General features: G+C 45.9%; 1 protein-coding gene across 1 annotated transcript in view; it reads right to left on the bottom strand.

Annotated features, from left to right (window-relative positions):
• Positions 1 to 26,081, bottom strand: part of PPEF2 (protein phosphatase with EF-hand domain 2) — a 207,418-nt gene that overhangs the window by 99,704 nt on the left and 81,633 nt on the right. Inside the window, exons 13-16 of the mRNA XM_063955926.1 lie at positions 22,013 to 22,198; positions 18,111 to 18,253; positions 17,922 to 18,028; positions 7,413 to 7,576 (exon numbers count right to left, since the gene is read on the bottom strand). Of these exons, the coding sequence (XP_063811996.1) occupies positions 7,413 to 7,576; positions 17,922 to 18,028; positions 18,111 to 18,253; positions 22,013 to 22,198 (600 nt within the window). The remainder of the gene's footprint in view (positions 1 to 7,412; positions 7,577 to 17,921; positions 18,029 to 18,110; positions 18,254 to 22,012; positions 22,199 to 26,081) is intronic.

The raw sequence follows: 26,081 nt of genomic DNA, 5'->3' as shown, positions 1-26,081 counted from the left end.
CCAGCTCCCACAAAAAGCGTGTATGTCTACTCCTAAAAACAGTAGACCAACATTTTAGGTACAAGACGTAACAAGAGATTGCTGTTGATTGGTTATTTTTCTTGTTTATACATAATACACTATGAGTGTTTGTTTTGTTTATTTTTTCTGAGCGCCCCTGGATTCAAATGGTACTTCCTTCTTGTCCTGTTTACTGAAGTGTTGGGTGACACTTTTCCATCCATCTTGAAATCAAGGGCAGCCAGTATTGGCGCACGGTATTTTATCATAACCTATTCTTGTTTCATCTCTATCTATGGCCGCCAGCCTCAAGTAGTACAATGATTACTCCCTCGCTACTTACATCTAAGCTGTATTATGTTTTGAGAATGTGTGGTGCTCTTTGTTACCTGTAATCCATTTTTGTTATTTATTTACTGTAATGCTAAGTTTTGTCTCCCTGTACTGTCCTTTGTACGGTGCTGCGAAACACTTGTGGCGCCCTATAAATAAAATGTAATAATAATAATAATAATAATAATAATATACCAAAATATGCAAGATAGGCTTGCTTCACAAATTTGGTTCCAGTATGAATGGTCGACCACTTTATGCTCGACAGTCATTAGGTCGACATTGACATGGTCAACATGGACACATGGTCGACACATGAAAAAGTCGACATGGATTTTTGAACTGTTTTGGTGTATTTTTTTCCGTAACATGACCAGGAACCCCAATTAGTGTACCACGTCCCCTTGCATGGCTCGCTGCGCTCGCCATGCTGCGGGCAAGGTGCCTCGCTCCACTACTGCTGCACTCGGCACAGGTTACCGTTCCCAATCATAGTCCACGTGAATGGTAAAGTATGACTATTCTAATAATCTAATTTTTTTAAAAAGCCATGTCGACCTGTCATATGTTGACCAGTTTAACGTGTCGACCATGTATCCATGTCGACCATGTCAATGTCGACCAACAGTGGTTGACCGAATGACTGTCGACCATAACATGATCGACCATCCAAACGGATACCCACAAATTCAGTGATATCTTATTTTTGCTTGAGGAATGTGTATTCGTCACAAATGTAACAAAATACATCAGGATAATTTAAGCAAGATCTTCAAGATGAACTCATGTTTGCCTGAAAAAACAACAAATTTTGCTCTCTAATGATGTTTGTGAACGAAGAAACAAGTAACTAAAATTTTCAGATGCAGTAAGTACACAAAGACATTAAAACCACAATTATTAAGACAAGCAGGTCTAAGCGCTTATGGGAAAAATGCAATATCTCAAAAAATAGAGCCAATCTGGGAAAACCAATGGCATATTTGGAATCAGTACCCTCAAATTACCCTAAATTCATTCAAATATCCTTGACTACAGAATTTTTTTTTTTGAGTGGTGTAATCTGCTTCCCAGTTGTCCACTCCTAGAATGACAATATCACTTGGTGATGCTCGGACCAATTCAGGATTCGTGCAACTTATCGCATGGCCATGCGACTTTGAGTGCCTCCTTGTTTGTTGATGTATGCGACTGCTGTCGCATTGTCTGACTGAACCTGAACAGTCTGAGACTGGAGTATTTGAACATCCTGTCGCAGCGCGTTGTAAATTGCCCTGAGTTCCAGGACATTTATTGACAGTGATCTTTCTCGTGCTGACCATAGACCCTGAAGCTGACAATGTAGGACCACTGATCCCCAACCTCTGAGACTTGCGTCCATCATCAGAATTATCCAATTCCAGACTCCGAACCTTTTCCCGCGTTTAGAAGAGTCACCAGAGTAGTGATACTCTGGCCCTTGGAGACCACCGCACCATCTGATGAATTTGTAAATGAGAGCCTGACCACTGTGCGAGAAGATCCAGTTGAAAAGGACGTGAGTGAAATCTTCCGAACTGGAGTGCTTCGAAAGACGCCACCAACTTTCCTAACAGTGGAATGCACAAATGCACTAAGACTGTCCGTGGTTTGAGCACTAACTGCACCAGATGACAAATACTTTGTACTTTCTGTTCTAGCAGGTAAATTTGTTGATCCACCGTATCCAGAATCATTCCTAGGAATTTAATTCTTTGAGACGGGACCAGGCTTGATTTCTTGAAGATGACAATCCAACCGTGCTGAACTAGTACATTGTACGTCAGTAAGGCATGTTGAAGGAGTATTTGTAGAGACAGAGCCTTGATGAGAAGGTTGTCTAAGTACGGAACTATTAGCACTCCCAGGGATCTGAGATGAGCTATCATCACAGACATCACCTTTGTGAATACCCGAGGCGCTGATGAGAGGCAAAATGGTAGTGTCTGAAATTGACAATGGTTTTGTTGTACTGCAAACCTTAAGTATGCCTGATGTGGAGGACAAATTGGAATGTGTAAGTACGCATCCTTGAGATCCAGCGAAATCAAGAATTCCTGTGGTTCTAAATCTGCAATCACTGACCGCAGGGATTACATCTTGAATCTGCAGTAAGTGACGTACTGATTCAGGTTACGTATCGGTTTGACCGAGCCGTCCGGCTTTGGTACTACAAAAGATTGGAATAATAACCTTGACCCTGTTGGTGAACTGGAACCTGAATCCAAACTGCTGAATCTACGAGAGACTAAATCGCAGTCTGCAGAACCACCTTTTTATCTCCTGACACAGGCAGCCCTGTCTTGAAAAACCGCATTGGTGGTAGACAATAGAACTCTATTTTGTAACCTTTGAACACTAAATTACAGATTCACCCATCTGTGGATGTGTGAAACCACGCCAAGTGAAACGTTTGAAGGTGTGCTCTAACAACTGAAGATCTGAGATGGGCTGAAAGCCCAACATGCCACTGGCTTGTCAGCGGACTTAGGGGGACATATACTAAGCAGTGATAAGAGCAGAGAAGTGAGCCAGTGGAGAAGTTGCCCATGGCAACCAATCAGCACTGAAGTAACATCTATAATTTGCATACTATAAAATTAAACAGAGCTGCTGATTGGTTGATGGGGCAACTTCTCCACTGGCTCACTTCTCCGCTCTTATCACTGATTAGTAAAAGTACCCCTTAGTGCCCTGACAACGATTAGTGGTTTGTTGAAAACCACGCCCTCTACCACGTCTACTCTGTATGATTGTTCCTCTAGCATGGCCTCAAAAGGACTGGGGTCTAAAAGATTTGAATGCTGGTCCAGCGTATTTCCTTTTAGGAACTGGTGCAGGCAATGGCAGGAAAACAGACTTTTCCCCAGTAGCCTGAGAAATCCATTTGTCTAATTCAGGACCAAATAACATATCGCCAGTGTAAGGCAACGCTTCTATTCCTCGTTTTGACTCTGCCTCGGCCTGCCAAGAACGCAGCCAAAGTGCCCGTCAGGCCGCAACTAGTGAAGCTGAAAGCCGAGAACTAACCTGGCCGAAGTCCATAGAAGCCGTACCTAAATACTCAGCCGAATCACAGATGTGATCAGAAAGAGGTATAAGCTGGTCTAAGGGAAGATCCTGTTGTAGGCCCAACTTGAGCTGTGTTGCCCATGCAACTACAGGCTTGTTAACCCAAACTCCAACTAAAGCAGGTCTAAGCAACACCCCTACTGATGTATACATTGACTTTAGCATAGCTTCTAGCTTACGCTCTGATGAGTCTTTAAGCGTTGTTGCAGCTGGGACTGGAATGGTTAACTTCTTTGAAAGTTTTGAAACTCAGGAATCCACTGTTGGTGGATTTTCCCATTTAGTTGTCATAGACTCTGGGAACAGGTAGTTAGACAGAAACCGCATAGGCATAGAAAACCGTTTATCTGGATTTTTCCATGCTTCCGTTAACTGCTTATTAAGAGAATCTGAATAAGGAAAACACACAGTTGCCCTCTGTTTTTTAGTAAATAAAATCTCATAATTTGATAGAGGTTCCTCAGTCTCAGTAAAATGTAGCACCTGGCGTACTGCCCTAATGATATTATCAATGGCCGGGCTATCTGTAACCTCACTATCTGACTACTGGCCCAATTCACCTTCCTCTTATTCTTCTTGAGACATAAGGTCTGGCATTGAATCGTCAGAATGCAACACAGCTGAAACCGGCAAATTATAAGACAAATGTTGACTACTGTTAGGAATTGAGCTATATCTGGACTTTTGTAAACCTTGCAAAGTCCTTGACATATCCTGAGCCCACTCTGGCAGCTCATACTATTAACCTAGAATCAGACCTAGCCGCCTCACGATCTTTTTGCGCAGCGGCCAACTCAGATTTTAACTCAGTCATCACACCTGCCATCATCGCCCAAGGAGGATCAGGGTAGAGGTTCGTATTTGGATCTGTATTTACAAGACACACTGTGCAAGTGGAAGTCCCATCAGGTAACACACGCATTAGCCTTACTCATCATGCACACAGGCAGACAGGTATACAGTGAAAGACACGACTCAGTAAAAAAATTTGATTAAAGGGTGTATAAACCAGAAGTGTCCTGCACTTGTTACACACTAAAATCAGTTAAATATGTGCTTCACAGAATTCCTACTAACACCCCTGCCCCCTCCACTGGCCGTGTGCTGTAAGACCGGCACCAAACTTCCTGCAAGAAGAACCAGAAAGTTGTGTTAAAATGGCATCCAGCCATGTGCTTTCACCTTTTTCATATATATACACATTAGATCCCCATGTATAGTATAAGCACTTTTGTCAGATATATACATTAGAGTCCCTATGTATAATATAAGAACATTTTACATATAGATACATTAGATCCCCTATGTATCCTATAAGCACTATGTCATATATTTCATATATATACACATTAGATCCCCTATAAGTTTCAGGCTTAATAGCCTGATAACAGGGACCTTACATCACTGTGCTTTATCCTATGAGCCACGGGGCTGCTGCTGTTGTAAACCCCCCAGCTATTAGTATCAGCGATCTCCCCCCTTCAGCAACGCAGGGAGCAGAGCTGGCGGACCACATCAGCAGTGAGAGCTGTCCGCGGCCAGTGTAGAGAGGGGCGAGCAGTATCCTGGTGGCTAGCAGGAGCTAACCGCATGAGGAAGCCAGGAACGGCTGGTGCCCAGTGGTGGCAGCATGGTTGACCGCAGCTGTGCTGGGGGGCGGGCAGCGGGAACCTGGTGTAAACTAGCCAACCCATTACTAAAACATGAAGTCCCCACATGGTGGGGCGGCACCACGAACTGACCGCCCTGCTCCCCCAGTAAGTCAATGCACAAGGGAGTGGCGGTAGTGTGAGCTGCCTGCCCGCTCAGTACCTGATTTAAGTCGAGGCTATGATGGGGCTTCTGTCTGCAAGCGTTGTCCTGCCCCTTTTGCAGCCTTATGCTGAAATCAGCAAACGCTGATTTTGGTCTATGGCGGGGCTCCTCTCCTGAGCGCCGACAAGCTGTTGCTGCAGTCAGCAGCACCCACAATCCCAGACCCAAGCTTCTTAATAGCCTGGGAAGGGATTGAGTGTAAAAAGAAAAATCTTGTGAAAAATAAAAGTAAAGTGTGGAGAATCCTCTAAACATGTGCCTTTCTGGCGAGGCATAAAAAACCACTGAGGCATCTTGGGAGTATGGAGGGTTACTAATTTAAATGTGCCTATCCCTGCTAACGCCCTGTCCATATCCCAAGAGTACTCCAGTGACCCCTAGTGGATGAAAAAGAAATACACGTACAGTATGTCCATACTCAGCCTCACACCTGCATTTTAACGAGCCAAGCTGCATGGTAATTCAAATTCACTATATACATATAAAACATTCAGCTGTCAGCCCATGTCCTTAAAATAAAATCACCATTTGATCTTGCTGAAAAAAAAGTGACAGGAGCACAGAAACAAACATTGTTACACTTACATAGTACACTAGGCACTGAGGGCCCGATTCAGAACTGATTGCTGCCATGCGCAGGTGCAATGCCAAATGGTGACAGAACGGTGCGAAAATTTTGATCCCTAGGCGTACGCAAGGTGATTGACAGGAAGCGGACATTTGGGGGTGGTAACTGGCTGTTTTCTCGGAGTGGCAAGAAAAATGCAGGAGTTCCCAAGCATTTTCTGGGAGGGTGTGTGATGTCAGCTCTGGCCCCGATCAGCCTGTTTGTATCGCACTGTAGGAGTAAGTCCTGGGCTACGCACAGACTGCACAGACTGGAAAAAAACATTTGATGGTGAGTGAGTTGCGAACGGATTTGCAGCTGTCCGCTGTCTGGCGAAGTGTCGCACGGCGTACATATACATTCGGACACTTGCACGGGGCGGGTTCTAACTCTCCCTGGGCGGCGACTATCTGATCACAGCCCTCTGGGCCTAATTCATGTTTGGAAGGAAGTGCGCAACTGCAAGGAGTGGCTGTGCAATTCCGTGTCATTAAAATTCAAATACAGCAGGAGATGTCTGTAGGAGATAGACGCCTCCTGTTAGCATCTGTGAGATCTTAGTGCTGCGTCTGAGGAAGCAGCCTTGGATCACCATCACATCCATCAGTCGCAATTCGTGATGGTTTGAGGCACCGGCCAGCTTCAGTAAACTTAAGTTTACACAGGCTGTCTGTAGGATCCGGACACCCCGGGTCCAGAAAGTCTGCGTCCGACGCAGACCTTGGACCCATCACGCCTTCAAAATGGAGGTACATGCCCCTGTTTTGAAGCACAGGTGCCGTCCGCGCTCAACCCCACCAAACGCAGCAACATGTCAATCATCCTGCAGCAGGGGGCTGCTAGCAATATCGCAAAACCTGTTCTGCACCTGTGCAGACCACCAAACATCGTATTTGTACGCAAACCATTGGGTTTGCATACAAATATTAATTAGGTCCTACAGATGTGTCTTCCCTAATCATTGCTGCAGTCATGTTAAATAGCTCTTCTAGCCGCGCCTAATTGTAAGCGTGTTTACTAACAGCATGCCTCTTTTCATGCAATTTTCACTCCGAAAACACTCTAATGTAGTATTTCATATGCAGATACAGCCGCAGTCGCAAACAGAATATAGGCATATTAGTCGCACACAGGGATTCAGTATGATATGGCAAGCGTAGGGTGTCCTTTTGCGGGCTCGCTGCACTCACCACGCTTCAGGCTGGTTATATTCCCCCTCGGTGATGCCGTGGACCACCAACCAAGTGTGAATTATGGTTGGCGTCGGTATCCTGGCAGGCGGGATCCCGACAGCTGGCAAACTGACTGCCTCCCGCACACAGTGTATAGGCATATCAGAATACAGTATAAGCATATCAGAAAAAAAGATGCTCGAAGCTGGCTTAGTCCCATGGGAGCTGGCAGCTCTCATCCGCTGCGTGCCGCAACTCATTACGTACGGAGGGTAGATGAGGAATAAAAATAGAGACATTTTCTTTTGGAGTATTTGTTTGACTATTTGTTTGACAGCATGCCCATCATTTTTTACAGAAATCTGATACTTTATTACAGTCATAAAAAATATCACCTCTCGGATTGGCTGGCACACAGCGAGTTCATCAAACCATTCCCTGTATCTCAGCACTCCATCTGTAGCATTGCGGACAAGTTGTGGCCTAAGCATTCGCCATGGCAGTCCTAAATTCAAGATAGACTCTAATGCAGTCGCCCAGTCATTTAACGTAATGTATCCTGCAAAGAAAAGTCAAACATTTTAGATTGTATGTTTCTTTCAATATGCGTGACGTATGTCTATCCTTGTGGTTCAGTGCTGCGAAAAGTTCATTTAAAATTACAATATTCAAAACAGCAATTCAAAATCATCTGTGGAGGCCTGTGCACCTTGATTTGTGCAGGTGCACCTAGAGTCCCCCTACAGTTTATGAGTTTGCAGAACAAGAATGGCATATGCGGCACAGGAATAAAAATGTGCACTGGGCAATGCAAAGTTACTTCGGGGGGTTCTTAGTTTTGTGGGTTACAAACAATATAACTAATTTTGCAGAGCATGACAACAGAAATACGGTGATAGATGGAAATAGCACGTTATTGGGGACATCCCTTATCCTGGAGTAGACCACTTGATTTTTGCATCAGCTCTGAATTTGTGGACACTGAGTCTCATCATTTTCTTTCAATGCAAAGCAATTTGCACCTTCAAGTTAAAAGTACTTTGCCTCGGGGGTGGGGCCAAGCGGGCTGTGGAGGAAGACGTGCCGCCGCTGTGCTCCGGAGCTTGACTCCCTTTAACACCCTGGGAGTGGAGATACAGCGGCCCTCGGCACCCTGCCCGCACTACATTTGGGCCAGCCAGGTCCAGGAAACCCGGTGGTGGTTGTGCGGGGCCGGTGGACGCTGCCATCGGCTCCCGTGGGACGCGGCCTACCCAACTGGCGGAAGCCACGGCCTGGATTTTAGAGCTTGACTCCGGGCTTATCATCACGCGCGCCGTCCGGCACGAGGCGGCATGCAGTGACGCTCCGGGACCCGGAGGGGCCCCCATAAGCCGCTCACGCCCGGCAGGCAGAGGGGTTCTCGGCTGAGACCCCTCACAGGACGCTCTTGCCGGTTAGACACACAGTCTCTCTCCACTGCTGCAGATTCTGCTACAACTGTCTGCTGGGGAGATTGCTGGATGGGGGAAGAGGTGGATAGGGGCTCCTGTATATCACCCTAACCTCTGGCAGATGTTGGCAGGCCAGGCTGTCTGAGGTCTCAAGTTTGGGAGAAGCACTTTTCCACTGTTTGTTTACCAAGATTCATTAGCTTCCACAGCAGTGCTGATTATGGATAAATACATGGCCAGACAGGCCAGAGGCACAAAGGGGGGCCAAACGGGTAAGGGTCGTGGAAATGACATGCCGTCTTCAGCTTCACCCGCCTCTCCTGGGACTGGACGGGGTGACGTTGCTGGAGGACAAGTCTCTGATGCTGTTCCTAATGCCGTCGCTGGTTCTCTCACCTCTCAAGAATTAACTGCCCTTCTGGCATCACTTTTAGACCAAAAATTAGCACCGCTTAAGGATTCTATTGACTCTGCACTCACACAGCTCATGAAACACGATCAACGTCTTTCTGAAGCGGAGCAACGTATATCCGACTTGGAAGATGAGCTTACTACGGCTAAAGCCACTATTTCTGATCATGAGAAATCGGTGTTATCCATGGCGGACACGCTAGAAGATTTGGAGAACAGGAATCGCAGAAATAATATCCATATTATTGGGCTTCCTGAATCCGTCAAGTATTCGGACCTGATGTCTTTGGTTTCTGAATGGCTGCCACAATAATTGTGCTGTGTTCCGGCCGGCTCATCATTACTGGTAGAAAGGGTGCATCGGGTGGGCCCTGACAGACCGGCTACCAGGGATCGCCCTCGCCCTGTAATACTACGAATCTTAAATTATGCTGATAAAGTGAGGCTGCTGGAGGCTTATCATAAGTATGCTGATCTTCGTTACCAAGGTGTAAGACTTACTATTCCAGGTTTTTTCGTATTTGGTGACTATGAAGCAACGTGAATATGCTCCGACCTGCAAGAAATTATTTGATTTGGGATGCCGTTTCTCATTATTATATCCTGCAAAACTTCGTGTTTTTCATAAGGGCAAACCCCATTTCTTTGACTCACCGCAGGCGGCAAAGAACTTTGTGGACTTCTTCTCCTCCAGATCCTCGACACATAGATCAGACGAGGATTGACGATGAGTAGTAATGTTTGGTTTGATATCCTATTGCCTTTTTCATATTCAGGTCTTCAGGTTTTATTGCCGGTCTCCTGACCTCCGCTATTTATGTCTGCATGTTTGATATACAGTGGTTAACTATGAGTTGTAATTACACCTTCTTCATGTTTTCTTTTTTATTACTACTGCTTTCACCGTCTCAGTGGTCTCGCATTGGTATGTTATCTCATTCTTGCCATGGTTGGATTGCCAATGTTATGTCATTCCATGCTGTGTTCTCTCCCCACCTGTTCCCTCCCCTATGGTCTTACTGTTCCTCTTTTAGACATTGGTAATCGGATAGATTGCCCTCCTGGGTTCAGAAAAGTTATACGTTATTTAAAAAATTGATTATTTGGTTCATTGGTTTAGATATGTGGTGTTTCTACACAGGTTTGGCACGACACTCTACGTACTCACACTATTGTCCCCGCCCGCTTGCTGGGACGGGCTGGACACATCTATTTTTTACACTCATGATTAATTTGTGGCCTAGAGTGGGTATCGGATAATATGTCTGCTCATAAAGATAGCTCCATTAGGATTCATTCCTCCTTGAAGTTTGTTACTTGGAATGTGGAGGGCTTAAACTCTCCCATTAAGAGACGAAAAGTATTATCACATTTAAAACGCCTTAAGCCGGATGTTGCATTTTTGCAAGAGACCCATTGGGATGTAAAAGACCCTAATACTCTTAGGGGACCCTGGGTGGGAGAATTCAAGGCTGCCTCATTGACTGCAAAATGTAGGGGGTTTTTGATTCTATTCAGAAAACACTTGCCATACACAATCACTGATACGTGGGCAGATCCAGATGGTAATTTTCTTTTTATTAAGTTGTCGCTTCTAGACTCTTTGTATACATTGGAGGCGCTTTACGTGCCGACGGGCGCGACTAATCCTTTTTTTGCTACTATATACTCCAAATTACAGTACTGGGTGGAGGGAGAATTGCTGATAGGTGGTGATTTTAACTGTGTTTTCTCCAGGGGACTGGACCGTTCCTCTGGTCAGGGGGTAGAGGGAGAGGTCACCTCGCTATCCTTTTTAAGAGATTCTTTACAGTTGTGTGATCCATGGAGATGCCTACATCCAATTTCACGGGAATATACTTTTTACTCTCACCCTCACCATACTTCCTCCCGTATTGATTTTTGGTTACTTTCTAATATACTTTATCACAGGGTGGTGGATACAGGTATAGGCCCCATTGCTCTTTCCGACCATGCCCCGGTCTGGGTGACCCTGTCTATTAAAGATCCCTTGCGTACTTCTTACAATTGGAGGTTCCCGGCCTACCTTGCCAAATCCGCTGAGTTTCGTAATCATCTGTTTACTGCTTTTTGTAATTATGAACAACACAATGCGGGTCACTTGGATAATATTCAGTTGTTTTGGGCAGCGGCGAAGCCTGTGGTTAGAGGTCAGGTGATGGAATATGTGGCCAGGAAACGGAGAAGGCTTTCAAAAATTATTGAGGACCATAGTAAGTTATTGACGACGGCTTACGATGCTATGTTACAGTCAGACTCCGCAAGTTCTCGCCAAAGTTACATAGATGCTAAACACTCTTTTGATAACATTATGTACTGAACGGGCCCAATTTACTCACGATGTTCAACGGAGTAAATATTATTATAGGTGCAATAAATCAGGGAGACTACTTGCCAATCTGGTTCGTTCATATAACGCCCCTTCCCATATTTTGCAAATAGACCCTCCACATGGATTTGCGATCACGGATCCGTCTGAGATATCTAACCATTTTAGGGGTTACTACTGGCTGTTATATGCCTCTCCACCTGATTCTCCATGCAAAGGCGACCAATTCCTTTCTAGGGCAGGATTGCCTGTACTTACAGAGGAGGAAAGGGATTTCCTGACTGCGCCTGTAACTGACGTAGAATTATCCTTTTTAATTAAATCATTGGCTAAAGGTAAGTCCCCGGGCCCCGATGGCTTCGGGGCAGAATATTATCAACTCCTCTTAGATCGTTTATTGCCCCACATGGTTACTTTATTTAATTCTTTGCTTTCTGGAGAACAACCCCCCTTAAACTTTACTGAGGCTAGGATCGTAGTTTTTCCGAAACCAGGCAAGGATCCCATGCAGGTTCAATCCTATAGACCTATTTCTTTGTTAAATCAGGATCTAAAACTCTTTACTAAATTATTGGCGCAGCGTATGCAGAGTTTTCTCCCTAGGATATTGCACCCTGCTCAAAATGGCTTTGTTAAAGGCAGAACTTCGGTCCACAATATCCATATGTTGGTGGCGGCATTGTATCATTGTCACCAATTGCGCAATAAAGAAGCCATTATTGGGGGTAATTCTTAGTTGATCGCAGCAGGAACTTTGTTAGCAGTTGGGCAAAACCATGTGCACTGCAGGGAAGGCAGATATAACATGTGCAGAGAGAGTTAGATTTGGGTGGGTTATTTTGTTTCTGTGCAGGGTAAATACTGGCTGCTTTATTTTTACACTGCAATTTAGATTGCAGATTAAACACACCACACCCAAATCTAACTCTCTCTGCACATGTTATATCTGCCCCCCCCCCCTGCGGTGCACATGGTTTTGCCCAACTGCTAACAAAGTTCCTGCTGCGATCAACTCAGAATTAGGACTGTCCTTTACAAGTACGATATTTTCACAGTTTTTGCATAATACTGGTTTTCAACAGGGTAACCCTCCAGCGACTTTTAAGGTTTGGCATCTCCATGGACTCCGATTGGCATGTCATTTAATGGATTATACTCTCTCCACCACCCACACCCTGGAGAGGCTCAAAGAACTGTTTCCCGATGTCCAGATTCCCATGTTTGCATATTTTCAGGCACGTAGCTTTGTAAATTGATTATTATCTGAACTGTCCCACTCGAACCTTTCCCTGTTATTTGATATTCTCATAAAAACTCGATTGGGTACCCCATTTCCTACCTCTTTATAGTATGAACAGGTTAGAAAGAACATTGACCTTACTAAGTTATCGACTGGTATGGCTAGATGGCGTGACTTTTCCCCTGATCTCTCCTTGCAAACTATTGATACGGCCTCGGCCAAATTAAATAAACAATTGCTCTCGCCCTCGTTTACTGAGATGCAATTCAAAATTCTCCATCGAGCTTACTACACTCCAAAACTAAGATTATTAACTGGTGTGGCTACAGACTCCAATTGCTTTAAATGCCGCTTACCCGACGCTGATATTCTTCATTGCCTCTGGTCTTGTCCCATGATTCAAACCTTTTGGACCGCTGTTCAAAATTATATTAACAATGTCCTTTACATTTCATTTACTGTAACGATGCCTTGGTCAACAGAAGAGAGGGATTTTCTTAGGGGTGTGGTGCATCTCACCTCTTGGTATAACTTATCTTTATTGGAGATGGGTTCCCCGCCTTTCTAAATGGAAATTCACTTAAGGAAATTGAATAGGTTTTAGATGTCCGAACCGGGGCAGTCTTGCCACATACTCATTTTTATAATACACGGATTGTCTTTGATAGATTTTGTACGGTTATTCCTTTTGCACATATATGTTCCTATGTCGATCTTTCTTTCCCTGAATGGTTTCCTCATTTTCCTATGGAGCTTAGAAACTTTGTCTGATATTTCTTTGCCAACCTGTCATGTAACTGTATTTATGCCAATTGTAATGTGCATCTTTTTCAATAAACATATTTAAAAAAAAAAAAAAAGTACTTTGCCTCCCCCCAAAATACTTAGCAGTATTTTATGAATAAATATTTTTTTTGGTTTAGTGAAAGTAGTGGTTGTAAAGTGGTAGGAGGCTGGTCTAGTCACGCGACATATACACTTCTGTATAGCAGTGCATCTTTTCAGGTAGTTATGCCTCTCTGCAAACAGAGAGAAACTCATTTTCAAAAGGGTTTTCCTGTGAGCGGAGAGTTCACCATCTATGTACATGGTTTCCCAAACCAATTTTTCTATTTGTGTTTGTAGTACTTTTAAGGTCTACTTTGTTTCAAAAGTTTAAGTAACCACATTTTTAAAAATTGGGCCTGCTTCAGAGAAGTACGCAAAGCCGATGTTCCGCGGAACGGAGCGATTATCGGAAGACTGCGCATGTGTTGCATTCACATTGCACATGCATCAAGGTGCTGCTGCGAAACCGTACGCAATGAGGACACCTTCACAAAGTGATGAATAGGAAGTGATCATTTGGGGGAGTTAACAAGGTCTTAGCGGAGAGCGCCTGTTAAAAAGCAAGCCATTTTCGGGTTGTTTATATGACATCTGCGAGCCCTAACGAACAAAAACCTGCGTGACTACTGCCGGGTCCAGTCCACATAGCCATAGTTCTACCTTCTGCCCGATGTTCCTTGTTCTTGCGTATAGGCTGCGTATGTGTACACAATAGCGAATGAGTTACGATAGCTCCGGTGGCGTCTCTTCTCATTTCTGGACGGCAGCTTCACCTGCTGATATCTTCGGTTGTGCTGCGGAGAAAATCGCACTTGCAGCTGAATTAGCGTAATTCTCTGAATCAGGCCCATAGACAAGAACATTAAAAAGCAGTGAGCAAGTGACCAAAGGACCAAGGACAGATTCTGATTCTTGATAAGAGTCATTGTGAATGCTTCTCAAGCCTAAATAAATATTTAGTGAACCATAAATACAATTTAAAAGGCCCTACACATTAGGCGATATAACTGAACTATATGAACTCGTTTATATCGTTCAGTGTGCAGGCACCAACGATGAATGATGCTCGGCCTATGCATGCAGGCCAATATGGACAATCTCGTCCATATTAGCATGCACTGCTTTTGAGCCGGGTGATGGGGGGAGTGAAGAAACTTCACTCGCCCGTCACCTCCCTCCCACCGCCGGGTCGCCCGTCTGCCGTATTGGCCGTCTGCCGTATTGGCCATCGGGCAGCTCGGCGGCGGGTCGCCGAATGTGTAGGGCCTATAAGAGTGCCATAACAATTTTGGAGAACGATAAAAGCTTTGGAGATTAGATGTTTTTTTTGATAAGTAATGAAGTTTAAATAACCAAAGGTCATATAATCACATCACATAATTGGCTGAGTTATAATTCACTGATTCAGCAATTTGCATAAATGTCATTAAATTTAAATATATTACTCATTAAAGAAAATTGTATTGGAGACCTCATAGAAGAAGGAAGCACAGTTGGTGTTGTGATTAGCATTAATGCCTCTCAGCCCTGAGGTCATGAGTTAAATTGCTGGAGATTGTATGTTCTCCCCATTATTCCTCCACATGCCAAAAACAGCTCCAAAAAAAACATACTGTTAGGTGGACTGGATTCCCTTAAAAAAGTTAACCCTAGTGTGTGTATGTGTGTTAAGAATTCCCCAATAATGGTCAGACTTGCGTGTATCCAAAAGAAACTGCAACAAGACAGGTGTCTCATGTTATAAAGATGAAATCTTCTGCCCCTGTCCTAGTGGAGCTTACAATCTATACCATTATTGTGGAATTCTTACAGCATCTAGAGCACTTTGTAAATTAGGAATAATTATTTTTTTGTTTTGCTTTTTTTATATTAAAATATATACTTGTGGGACCCCTAATTAGCTAAACAAATAATTAGTTATAGAAGCTACCATTTCCAGACTGAATTTGTAGATGGCCTGTACTTGGAAATGCCTGTTACGTGAGGTGTGTTACAAACATAATAAACTACTCCACTTTATCTCTCCCCAAGGCTTGATATATCTCTCTTTGGGGGAGGTGTATCAAAGCTTGGAGAGAGGTAAAGTGCCAACAAATCAGCTTCTACCTGCCATTTTACAAAAAAAATGGCAGTTAGAAGCTGATTGGTTGGTACTTTATCCGTGTCCAAGGTTTTATAAATCACCCCCTTTGTATAATTAAAGATACACTTTTGAAACAAAAATGAGACCCTGTTCTCCAAAGATAAGTTGTAGATTTGCAACAAAGACTTAATCGAAAGGTAATGGGGTGTACCTCAATGAAGGACCCCCACTTAACTATACAAGGTGGGGTTTATTAAGAGGCAGTGGTGGAACTTGTGAGTGGTGGGCCCAGGTGCAAAAATATGCTTTGGGCCCCCCTCCTACGCCCCACCCCAAGTTTGCAATGTGCAACACAGAAGTGGGTGACCAGAGGAAGCAGAGGATGGCAGGGGATGGGAGGAGACGTAGAGAGGCAGAAGATGATGGGGAGTGGATGACAGGGAAAGGCAGTGACGTAGAGAGGGAGAGGGTGATGACAGGTAGAAGGCAACAGGAAGAAGTAGCGGAAGATTGGAAGAGAGTAACAGGAATAGGCAGTGGGTGAGACATAGAAGGTGACAATGAGAGGTAGTGGGTGACAGGGATAGGCAGTGGGTGACAGGGAGAGGGTGACAGAGAGAGGCAATGTTTGAAAGGGAGAGACACTGGGTGACAGTGAGAGCGTGACAGGGATAGGCAGTGTGTGACTGGGATAGGGTCACATGGAGAGGCAGTGGGTGATTGGGAGAGGGAGAAAGGTATAGGCAGTGGGTGATGTGGCAGGTATAGGCAGGGGTGATGGGTAGAGGGTGACAGATAAAGGCATAAGGTGATAGGACTGAGGTAGTGAGGACAGGGAGAGGGTGACAGAGAGTGACAAGGAGAGGGTGAAAGGAAGAGGCAGTGGGTGTCAGAGAGTGGGTGACTAGAGGCAGTGGGTGAAATGGAGAGGGTAAAAGGTATAGACAGTGGGTGGCAGGAAGTGGATGACAGGGAGAGGGAGTAAATGTCAGGGAGAATGTGAAAGACAGTGGGTGACAGGAATAGGCAGTGAGTGACAAGGAGAGGGTGAAAGGGAGAGACAATGATTAAAAGGTATAGACAGTGGGTGACTGGGAGAATAAGTTGGTGACAGGGACAAACAATGGGTGACAAGGAGTGGGAGTTGGTGACAAGGAGAGAGTGAAATATAGACAGTGGGTGACAGGTATAGGCAGTGGGTGACACAGAGTGGATGAAAGGGAGATACAATGTGTGAAAGGTATAGATAGTGTGTGAAAGGGATAGACTGTGGATGACATGGAAAGGGAGTAAATGACAGGGAGGCTGACTGAGAGTCAGTGGGTGACTGGGATAAGGTGACAGGGAGTGGGTGACAGGTATAAGCAGTAGGTGATAGGAAGAGGCTGACTGAGAGTCAGTGGGTGAATGGGATAGGGTAACAGGTATAGGCAGCGGGTGACAGGGAGAGGCTGACTGAGAGTCAGTGGGGTACTGGGTTAGGATGACAGGGAGTGAGTTGCAGGTATAGCCAGTTGGTGACAGGGAGAGAGAGTGGGTAACAGGGAGAAGGTGACAGGTATAAACAGTTGGTGACAGGAAGAGGGTGTTAAAGAAAATTATGTTGCATATATTACAATTAGTTTACCGTGGCCCGGAACTGTGGAGTGTGGATTCTCTTCTTAACGCAGGGGGCAGTCAGTCACGAGATCAAGGACAGCCTCTCAGTTTTACATCACGTTAGTACACAGGAAGCAGGATCAAAGGAAAGGGGAGGGGCTGAGTGGAGAGAAGTCAGTGGCCCTCCTCTCCTTCCTGCCCACCCAGACCTCAGACAGCAGCAGTGTTCCAAATCACTACTGTAATTTACCGGGGGAGCCGGACTGGTGGCGACATACAATGAGTCAGTGTGTCTCATTGTAATGCCAATGGCTGTCGGCCTCTTCACTGCAGTGGGCCCCGGGGCACTGCACCACCGCTAGTTCCGCCGTTGGTAAGAGGTTGAGTGACAGTGAACCCCCACTGGACTACTAGATCGGGTAGAATACTATTGGCTGAGACACTTGTTTTTGGAAGCTGAATAATTTTATTGTGTCAACTGAGTTAATGTACTAACAATGCTGGAGAGGTTTTATGACAATTGAACCCTCTGGCAGCCTTTGATTTGCCTGTATTGCATCAGTCTAATACTGGTGCAATATGGAATGGGTCCATGTTGGTGTGGTGCCCATGTGCAAGACCTTACAAAGCTGCGAGATTCCATCCAGAATGCATGGCACATGCGCAAGGATTGTCCAGTGGTAAGCCACTCTCAGATAGGGCGGTGTGTTGGTTGGCAAGTGACTTAGCAAGTGCCCATAACTGTTGCTGGCTATGGCAGCGGTGTGTTATTAACAGAAGCAGTAGGCGCAGCTGGAGAAGTCTGCCTTTTGTGGTGGGCATAACCCCTTTTTTCGGAGAAAACACTGGAAAAAGGGCTTATCATTGCTTCATACATCTACCCCAATATTTGACAAAAAAAAACCTCCACTTATAGCTGATGTTTCACACAGCACTAAAATAAATGAATATTTTACATACCTGTACGATTCTTGTCACATTGTTTGAATTCATTAATTAGATCTGATTTATGAGCAAATAGTTTTTCCCTTAGGGCTCTCAGGGCAGATTCTTCCACTGTACTTATTCTAGAACAGAGAAATGGATGGTGAAGACACCAGACTGTTGTGTAAAACAAAATGACATATGCAGCATATCCATGGAACCTACCTTTGCCTCATGGTCAGAGTGTTTGTGGTTTTGTTTGCTTGGTATTGCACAAAATGTGGGACTAGGTCAGGCCCCAGTTTTACATAGGCCCCTTTATTACTGCCAATTTCATAATAGTTTGATGCAGAGAATATTGTCAGTACCTTATTTAAAATAAAAATAAAAATGATTAATATAAAAAAATGTGTTTCCGAAATAGTTTAATGCTGAGCAACAAGAACCAGTTGGCGAGTTGATCGCTCGCTAGCAATGTTTAGCAGCCGTGCAAACGCTATGCCGCAGCCCACTGGGCGTGTATTTTAGCTTAGCAGAAGTGCGAACGTTTTTATCGCAGAGCGCCTGCAAAAAATGTTTGTGTAGTTTCAGAGTAGCTCAAAACCTACTCAGCGCTTGCGATCACTTCAGACTATTCAGTTCCGGATTTGACGTCACACACCCGCCCAGCGTTCGCCCAGCCACGCCTGCGTTTTTTCCTGGCACGCCTGCGTTTTTACAAACACTCCCTGAAAATGGTCAGTTGACACCCAGAAATGCCCACTTCATGTCAATCACTCTGCGGCCGTCAGTGCGACTTAATTCTTCACTAGAGCCTGTTCAAAATCACATTGTTCGTTGTACCCGTACGTCGCGGGTGCGCATTGTGGGGCATACGCATGCGCAGAAATGCAGTTTTTTGCCCTGAACGCTGCGAAAATCGGCAGCGAGCGATCAACTCGGATTGACCCCCATAGTTAATAAGCATACAATGTAAACATGGTCTGACCTTGTGTATTTTTAAAAGCGTGAAAAGAAGCTGCTCCATGGAGCATTTGGTGACCACAAGTTTAGATAATGCATACCTCCCAACATGACACTCTCCAGGAGGGACAGAATACTCTGCTTCTGGACTTTTTTCTGAATTTATGATTGCCATCACCTGTGCTGAACAGGTAATGGATAAGAAAGGTGTTTCAGCACAGGTGAGGGTGATCATAAATTAAGAGGGAAGTTCAGAAGCAGAACATTCTGTCCCTCCTGGAGAGGGTCATGTTGGGAGGTATGGATAATGTAACAGATACCAAAATGTGTGTAGTCACTGGCCAGTACACTGATGCTCAGGTGAAATTCAAACGAGTAAATTGAGAAAAAATATTGGTACCATACTGTACTCGCTTGCTCTCGTAGGATGTCCGGGAGACTCCAGAATTTCTTGGTGCTGTTCTAGTCTCCCAAGATGGTAGCCCTACATTTCTACATCTGCCTGCGCCATTGTGGCATGAATCACAGCATTGTACAGGGAGGGGGTGTATTGATGTAATTCATGGCAACAATCAGCCTGCATCTCCCACCATCTCATGGGCATCTTGGGTAAGTAGTCAGCAAGTGTGAAGATTGACACTCTAATGCAGGCATGTCCAAACTGCGGCCCTCCAGCTGTTGTGAAACTACATATCCCAGCATGCCCTGACACAGTTTTTCTGTCAGAGAATGGTATAGCTGTGTCAGGGCATGCTGGGATGTGTAGTTTCTCAACAGCTGGAGGGCCGCAGTTTGGACATGCCTGCTCTAATGCCTAAACTTTGCTGAATTTTCTATAAACCGTTAACACGAATATCACAGGTGAACCATCCAATGAAACTAAAGTGCTGCAATAGCTGTTTTAGATGGAAATATTCATATGACTGCTATAAAATAACGTTACCTCACATAACAAAAAGGTGAGGGATTTAATGCTTATATCAGGAATAGTAGTCCTAGACATGGAAATCATAAATTAATATATTATTTATATGCTACAGTATGTGTCCTTGGTTTGCCGAAAATGAGACAATGGAGGAAGCTGCCTATAGCTGAGAACACTAGACTATGGGGGTGATTCCGAGTTGTTCACTCGTTATTTTTTTTCCCTACGGAGCGATTAGTCGCAAACTGCGCATGCGCAATGTACGCAGTGCGCCTGCGCCAAGTAAATTAGCACAAAAGTTTGGTAATTTACTCACGGTGTAACAAAGTTTTTTCATCGCTCTGCTGATCGTAGTGTGATTGACAGGAAGTGGGTGTTTCTGGGCGGAAACTGTCCGTTTTATGGGAGTGTGCAGAAAAACGCAGGCGTTCGATTTGCAAAACGTAGGAGTGGCTGGAGAAACGGGGGAGTGGTTGGGCAAACGCTGGGTGTGTTTGTGACGTCAAACCAGGACGAAAAGGTCTGAGCTGGTCGCAATGGCTGAGTAAGTCTGGAGCTACTCAGAAACTGCGGGGTAATCGTTACAAGAAAATTAGCGAAGCTGTCGTTAGCAAATCTGCTAAGCTAAGATACACTCCCAGTAGGCGTAGGCTTAGCGTGTGCAATGCTGCTAAAAGCAGCTAACGAGCGAACAACTCGGAATGACCCCCCATGTGTAAGTGACGGAATAGTTGTCCCAATTTCCCTTGCACTTCAGAACAAACGATATAGGACCTTATTCAGTAAGGATTACAGATCCTGCCTTTTACCAGAATCTACAATTCTTGCAATCACATGCTGGGGCCACCCATCACATGGCAAGGTCGCCCAGCATGCGACCCACCACCCATCCACTGCGATCACGCTGTAATTGCGATCAGATCACGCTGCAATTAAAGCATGGTCGCAGAAATTGTGGATACCCGCAGGAATCCGCCGCCATTTTTTCGTTTAGAACCAGTGACACGCCCCCGTTTCTCCAACGCCACCCCGAAAATGCATGGTTGCCGTCCCTCTCCCAACCCACAAACACCTCTGACTGTTAATCAGGCAGAGGCATTTGCAGTTAATGCGATACCATCACATTAACTGCTTGCGCATGCGCGTTCGTAGAGAGCACATTTCTCAAAAACTGCGGTCGCATCGCAATTTCGATGCGACCTGAATAAGGCCCACTGGGGGTCATTCTGACCCGTTCGCTCGCTGCTTTTTTACGCAGCAGAGCGAACGGGTCCCTACTGCGCCAGCGCATGCCAGATGGCCGAAGGCCGTAGCAGGGATGCGATCGCCTCTGCCTGACTGACAGGCAGAGGCGATCACTGGGCGGGAGGGGGCAGAACAGCAGCATTTGGTTGCCGTTTCGTGGGTGTGGTCCGGCCAACACAGGTGTGGCCGGACCGAACGGGGGTCGGGCCGCAGTGGCTGCGTGACGTCACATGCAGTCGCTGTGGGCCGGGGAGTGATGAGTAGCTCCCGGCCAGCACGCTAAAGCTGCGCTGTCCGGGAGCTACTCTTGAAGTGCAAAGGCATCGCCGCTGTGCGATGCCTTTGCACTTCTGCGGGGGGGGGGGACTGACTGGGCGTCCCCCTGCATGTCAGGGAAGATGAGTGCAGCTGTGTTAAATTTCGCACAGCTACGATCAACCCGGAATGACCCCCATAGTGCGTACATACTGTGTAATTCTTATAATGACCTGCTATACAGTGTTCTGCATTAGGTCGTTAATAAAATATATGTAGATACTTCAGGTAGTGCCTACATACTAGACATTTGAACAAAATCGTTAAAGCTATCTTCAGATCTGACTGCACTGCAAGCAGATCTGAAGATGCGATAAATAACACACGGGAGCGCGCAATAGTGCATGCACACTGGACGATGTGGACGATTTGTCCTTTACAAATCAGCTCAAAAACACAAATCGTCCAAAATATCGTCTAGTATGTACCAGGCTTAATGCAACAACTAGTCGGGTCAGTGAAATCTATTGGATTCATTTAAAGCATTTACATACTGTATCTCTATAGAAAGTGAATAGTAGACCTAGTGATTAAAGCAAAAATATTTGCCTGTTATTGTGTTCTACTTGATGTATTCTGGTCAGCATTTTATGCTTTGTTTCATTTATCTTTATTATTGAAAATATTATTTATGTAAATTTCATATAGATTCAAGGAAAACAGTTGTATTAGAACTCACCTTTCCATTGTGGCAAAACTCATATCCTTCTTGCTTACACTCATGAGAACGGATTAGCATTTGTAACCCATGTTTTTGTAGGATTTTTTCTGTCACATCAGGGCCAAAGTAACATCCGCCTCCACGAACAGTGTTCGATTTGCAGCCTTCTTGGGCCATGGGATCGCTCCATAGGATATCTACAATCTGTACATATTGTAAATAAGTAAACACATTAACAACTATACAATACATATACAATACTGGAATCTATTTAAAAAACAAAACCCAAACCTTTTACAGTTACAGTAACAGAGCATCAGATGCAAAGTGCAATATCCCATTGGAAATAAAGGTCAGGCAAATAAGAATGTGACATGGGAAGACTGGTAATGATGTTCATCTGCTCTCAGGGCCGTCTTAACAGCAGTGTAGGCCCCTGGGCAAAGCAATGCACTGGGGCCCCTACCCATCCTCAAGTGGTAGGGGTGGGGGGTGCTATCAGTGGCAGCTTTGTAGGACCTGAAGCAGTAATTTCTGCTAATTACGCTTTTACTGCACAGATGGTGGAAGAAGGAGCAGTAGAGAGAACACTTAACTGTAGAAGGTGGCATTGGACTGAATGACGGGGCCCTTGTACATGACCTACGTGGGGTGTTTAATATGCAGGGGAGGGGTGGATAGTGGAGTGGGCTTAATATTCATAATTTTCCGGTGTTAGGGTAGCTTGCTTGACTGTAGATATATCCAGTTCCTGGAAATAGATTTCTTAGCTTTCTATGGGATTGAGAGTTCCACCTTTCAGGAGGTACTGGGGATTTGGGGATTAGAGGTCAGGAGACAGAGCAATCCACCAACACAAAAAATGAGATTTATGGTAAGAACTTACCGTTGTTAAATCTCTTTCTGCAAGGTACACTGGGCTCCACAAGGATTAACATCAGGGGTGTAGAGTAGGATCTTGATCCGAGGCACCAACAGTCTCAAAGCTTTTGACTGTTCCCAAGATGCACAGCGCCGCCTCCTCTATCACCCCGCCTCCGTGCACAGGAGCTCAGTTTCGTTAACCAGCTCAATGCAGTAGCAGGTACCAGAGATGACAATCACTCGTAGCCAATTACACCACATACTCATCACAGGAGAAGTGTCAGCGGCTATGCCAATACCAACCCAAAGAAGCTAAGTGCGTCAGGGTGGGCGCCTTGTGGAGCCCAGTGTACCTCGCAGAAAGAGATTTAACAACGATAAGTTCTTACCATAAATCTTGTTTTCTGCTGTGGGGTTCACTGGGCTCCACAAGGATTAACATCGGGGATGTCCTAAAGCAGTTCCTTATGGGAGGGGACGCACTGTAGCGGGCATGAGAACCAGCGTTCAAAGGAAGCATCCTGGGAAGCGGCGGTATCGAAGGCATAGAACCTTACAAACGTGTTCCCTGAGGACCACGTTGCCACCTTGCACAATTGTTCAAGGGTCGCACCACGGTGGGCCGCCCAAGAAGGTCCAACCGACGGAGTAGAATGGGCTTTGATGGTAGCCGGAACCGGACGACCAGCCTGTACATAAGCATGTGCAATCACCATTCTAATCCATCTGGCCTGAGTCTGCTTGGAAGTAGGCCAGCCACGTTTGTGAAAACCAAACCAGACGGGCAAAATCCTGGTAAACACAAGGGTCCTGAATGAGGAGGTCTTGTCGTTGTGGAAGTAGAAGGGGACGATCCGACGAGAGACCCAGGAGATTGGAGAACCAGTGCCGTCTGGGCCACGCTGGAGCGACCAGAAGCAGGTTTCCTCCTTCTTGCTTGAACTTCCATATTACTCTGGGCAGGAGTGACACCGGAGGGAACACATACGGTAGCTGAAAGTTCCATGGAAATGCCAGAGCGTCCACGAACGCAGCTTTCGGATCCCTTGTCCTTGCTCCGAAGAACAGAACCTTGTGATTGTGTCGAGATGCCATCAGATCCACGAGAATTTGAAACACCTCCGAATGGAGGCTCCACTCTCCGGCGTGCACGTCCTGACGACTGAGATAGTCCGCTTCTCAGTTCAGGACGCCCGGAATGAACACTGTGGATATGGCTGGCAGATGCCGCTCCGCCCACTGAAGAATCCGTGATACTTCCCTCATTGCCATGCGAGTGTTGCCTTGATGATTTATGTATGCCACCGTGGTGGCATTGTCCGGCTGTACTTGAACAGGTCTGTTCTGTATTAGATGCTGGGCCATTGTCAACGCATTGAACACTGCCCACAGTTCCAGAATATTGATCGGGAGCAGAGACTCCTCCTTGGTCCACCGAACCTGAAGAGAGTGTTGTTCCAACACTGCGCCCCAACCTCTCAGACTGGCATCCATCGTCAGAAGGACTCAGTTGGATATACAGTAAGGACAGCCCCTGCTCAACTGTTGGTCCTGAAGCCACCAGCTCAGTGACAGGCGGACCTCTGGAGACAATGAGATCATGTGAGATCTGATCCCGTGAGGCAGGCCGTCCCACTTGGTCAGAATTAACTTTTGCAGAGGGCGAGAGTGGAATTGAGCATGCTCCATCATGTTGAAAGCCGACACCATGAGACCTAGCACTTGCATTGCCGAATGTATCGACACTTGCGGACGAGATAGGAAGCATCGAATCCTGTCCTGAAGCTTCAGGACTTTCTGCTGAGGCAGGAACAACCGTTGGTTGTGAGTGTCCAATAACGCTCCCAGATGTAACATGCTCCGAGCAGGAACCAGGGAGGATTTCTTCCAGTTGATCAGCCACTCGTGGGCCTTCATGCACTGGACCGTCAGATCTAGATGACACAGGAGAAGTTCTGGGGAATTCGTTAGGATCAATAAATCATCCAAGTATGGTAGGATCCTGACCCCTTGACGGTGGAGTGTAGCCATCATGACCGACATACAGTAACTTTGGTGAAAACTCGGGGAGCCGTTGTCAAACCAAAGGGTAATGCCCAAAATTGGTAATGAAGGTTGCCCACCGCAAACCTCAGGTACTGCTGATGAGATACTGCAAAAGGAATATGTAAGTAGGCATCCTGTATGCCCAGGGAGACCATATAGTCCCCAGGCTCCAGAGCCAGAATAATAGAGCGCAGCATTTCCATACGAAACTTGGAGACCCGCACATGCTTGTTCAAGGACTTCAGATTGAGAATGGGCCGTGAGGACCCGTTCGGTTTCGGGACTAGGAATAGCTGTGAATAGTACCCCTTGCCTATCTGAGCCAGAGGCACCTGTACTACCACTCCCGTGGTCAGGAGGGAATGTACCAGTGAGTGCAAAGTGTTTGCTTTTGCCGGATCCAGAGGCACATCTGTCAGGAAAAATCGATGAGGGGGTCGATGCTTGAAGGGTATGGCGTAACCTCAAACGACGACTTCCCTCACCCAGGTATCTGAAGTGGTCTTCAACCATTCCTGGGCAAAACCTAGAAGTCGGCCCCCCACCCTGGGATCCCCCAGAGGGAGGCCCGCCCCGTCATGCGGCAGGCTTGTCAGTTTTGGATGCTGGCTGACGGGCGGCCCAGGCACGCTTTGGTCTGGGCTTGGCAGGTCTGGAAGCACGAGCTTGCTTCGGGTACGCCTGACCTTTTGCTTTTCCTGGAGGATGAAAGGGCCGAGGGAAAGTACTTTTAGCCTTCTGTTTCAGAAGGAGCCGTACTAGGTAGGCAAGCTGTTTTAGCAGTAGCCAGATCAGCCACAATCTTATTGAGGTCTTCTCCAAAGAGAATGTCTCCCTTGGAATCCATATCCACCGACCAGGATCTCAACCAGCGGATACGTCTGGCCAAGACGGACGTAGTAGCAGCCTTGGCTGCGAGCACCCCGGCATCGGGGTGCAAAGAAGACGTGGCAATATATGAGAGACATTGTCGAGCATGCTCAGATGCATTAGAAGGCAGCTCTGCCTCTAGCTCCTGAGCCCACGCCTCAACAGCTTCAGCAGCCCAAGTTGCTGCAATGGTTGGCCTATGCACAGCCCCTGTTAGGGTATAAGTTGCTTTTAAACAGCCCTCCACACGTCTATCCGTCGGTTCCTTCAGAGAGTTGACGGTAGTTACTGGCAGAGCAGAGGAAAC

The sequence above is a fragment of the Pseudophryne corroboree genome, chromosome 1 (assembly GCF_028390025.1).
Source record: "Pseudophryne corroboree isolate aPseCor3 chromosome 1, aPseCor3.hap2, whole genome shotgun sequence".
Taxonomy (NCBI): domain Eukaryota; kingdom Metazoa; phylum Chordata; class Amphibia; order Anura; family Myobatrachidae; genus Pseudophryne; species Pseudophryne corroboree.
The sequence above is the reverse complement of the archived record's forward strand: the minus strand, read 5'-3'. Positions and strand labels throughout refer to the sequence as shown.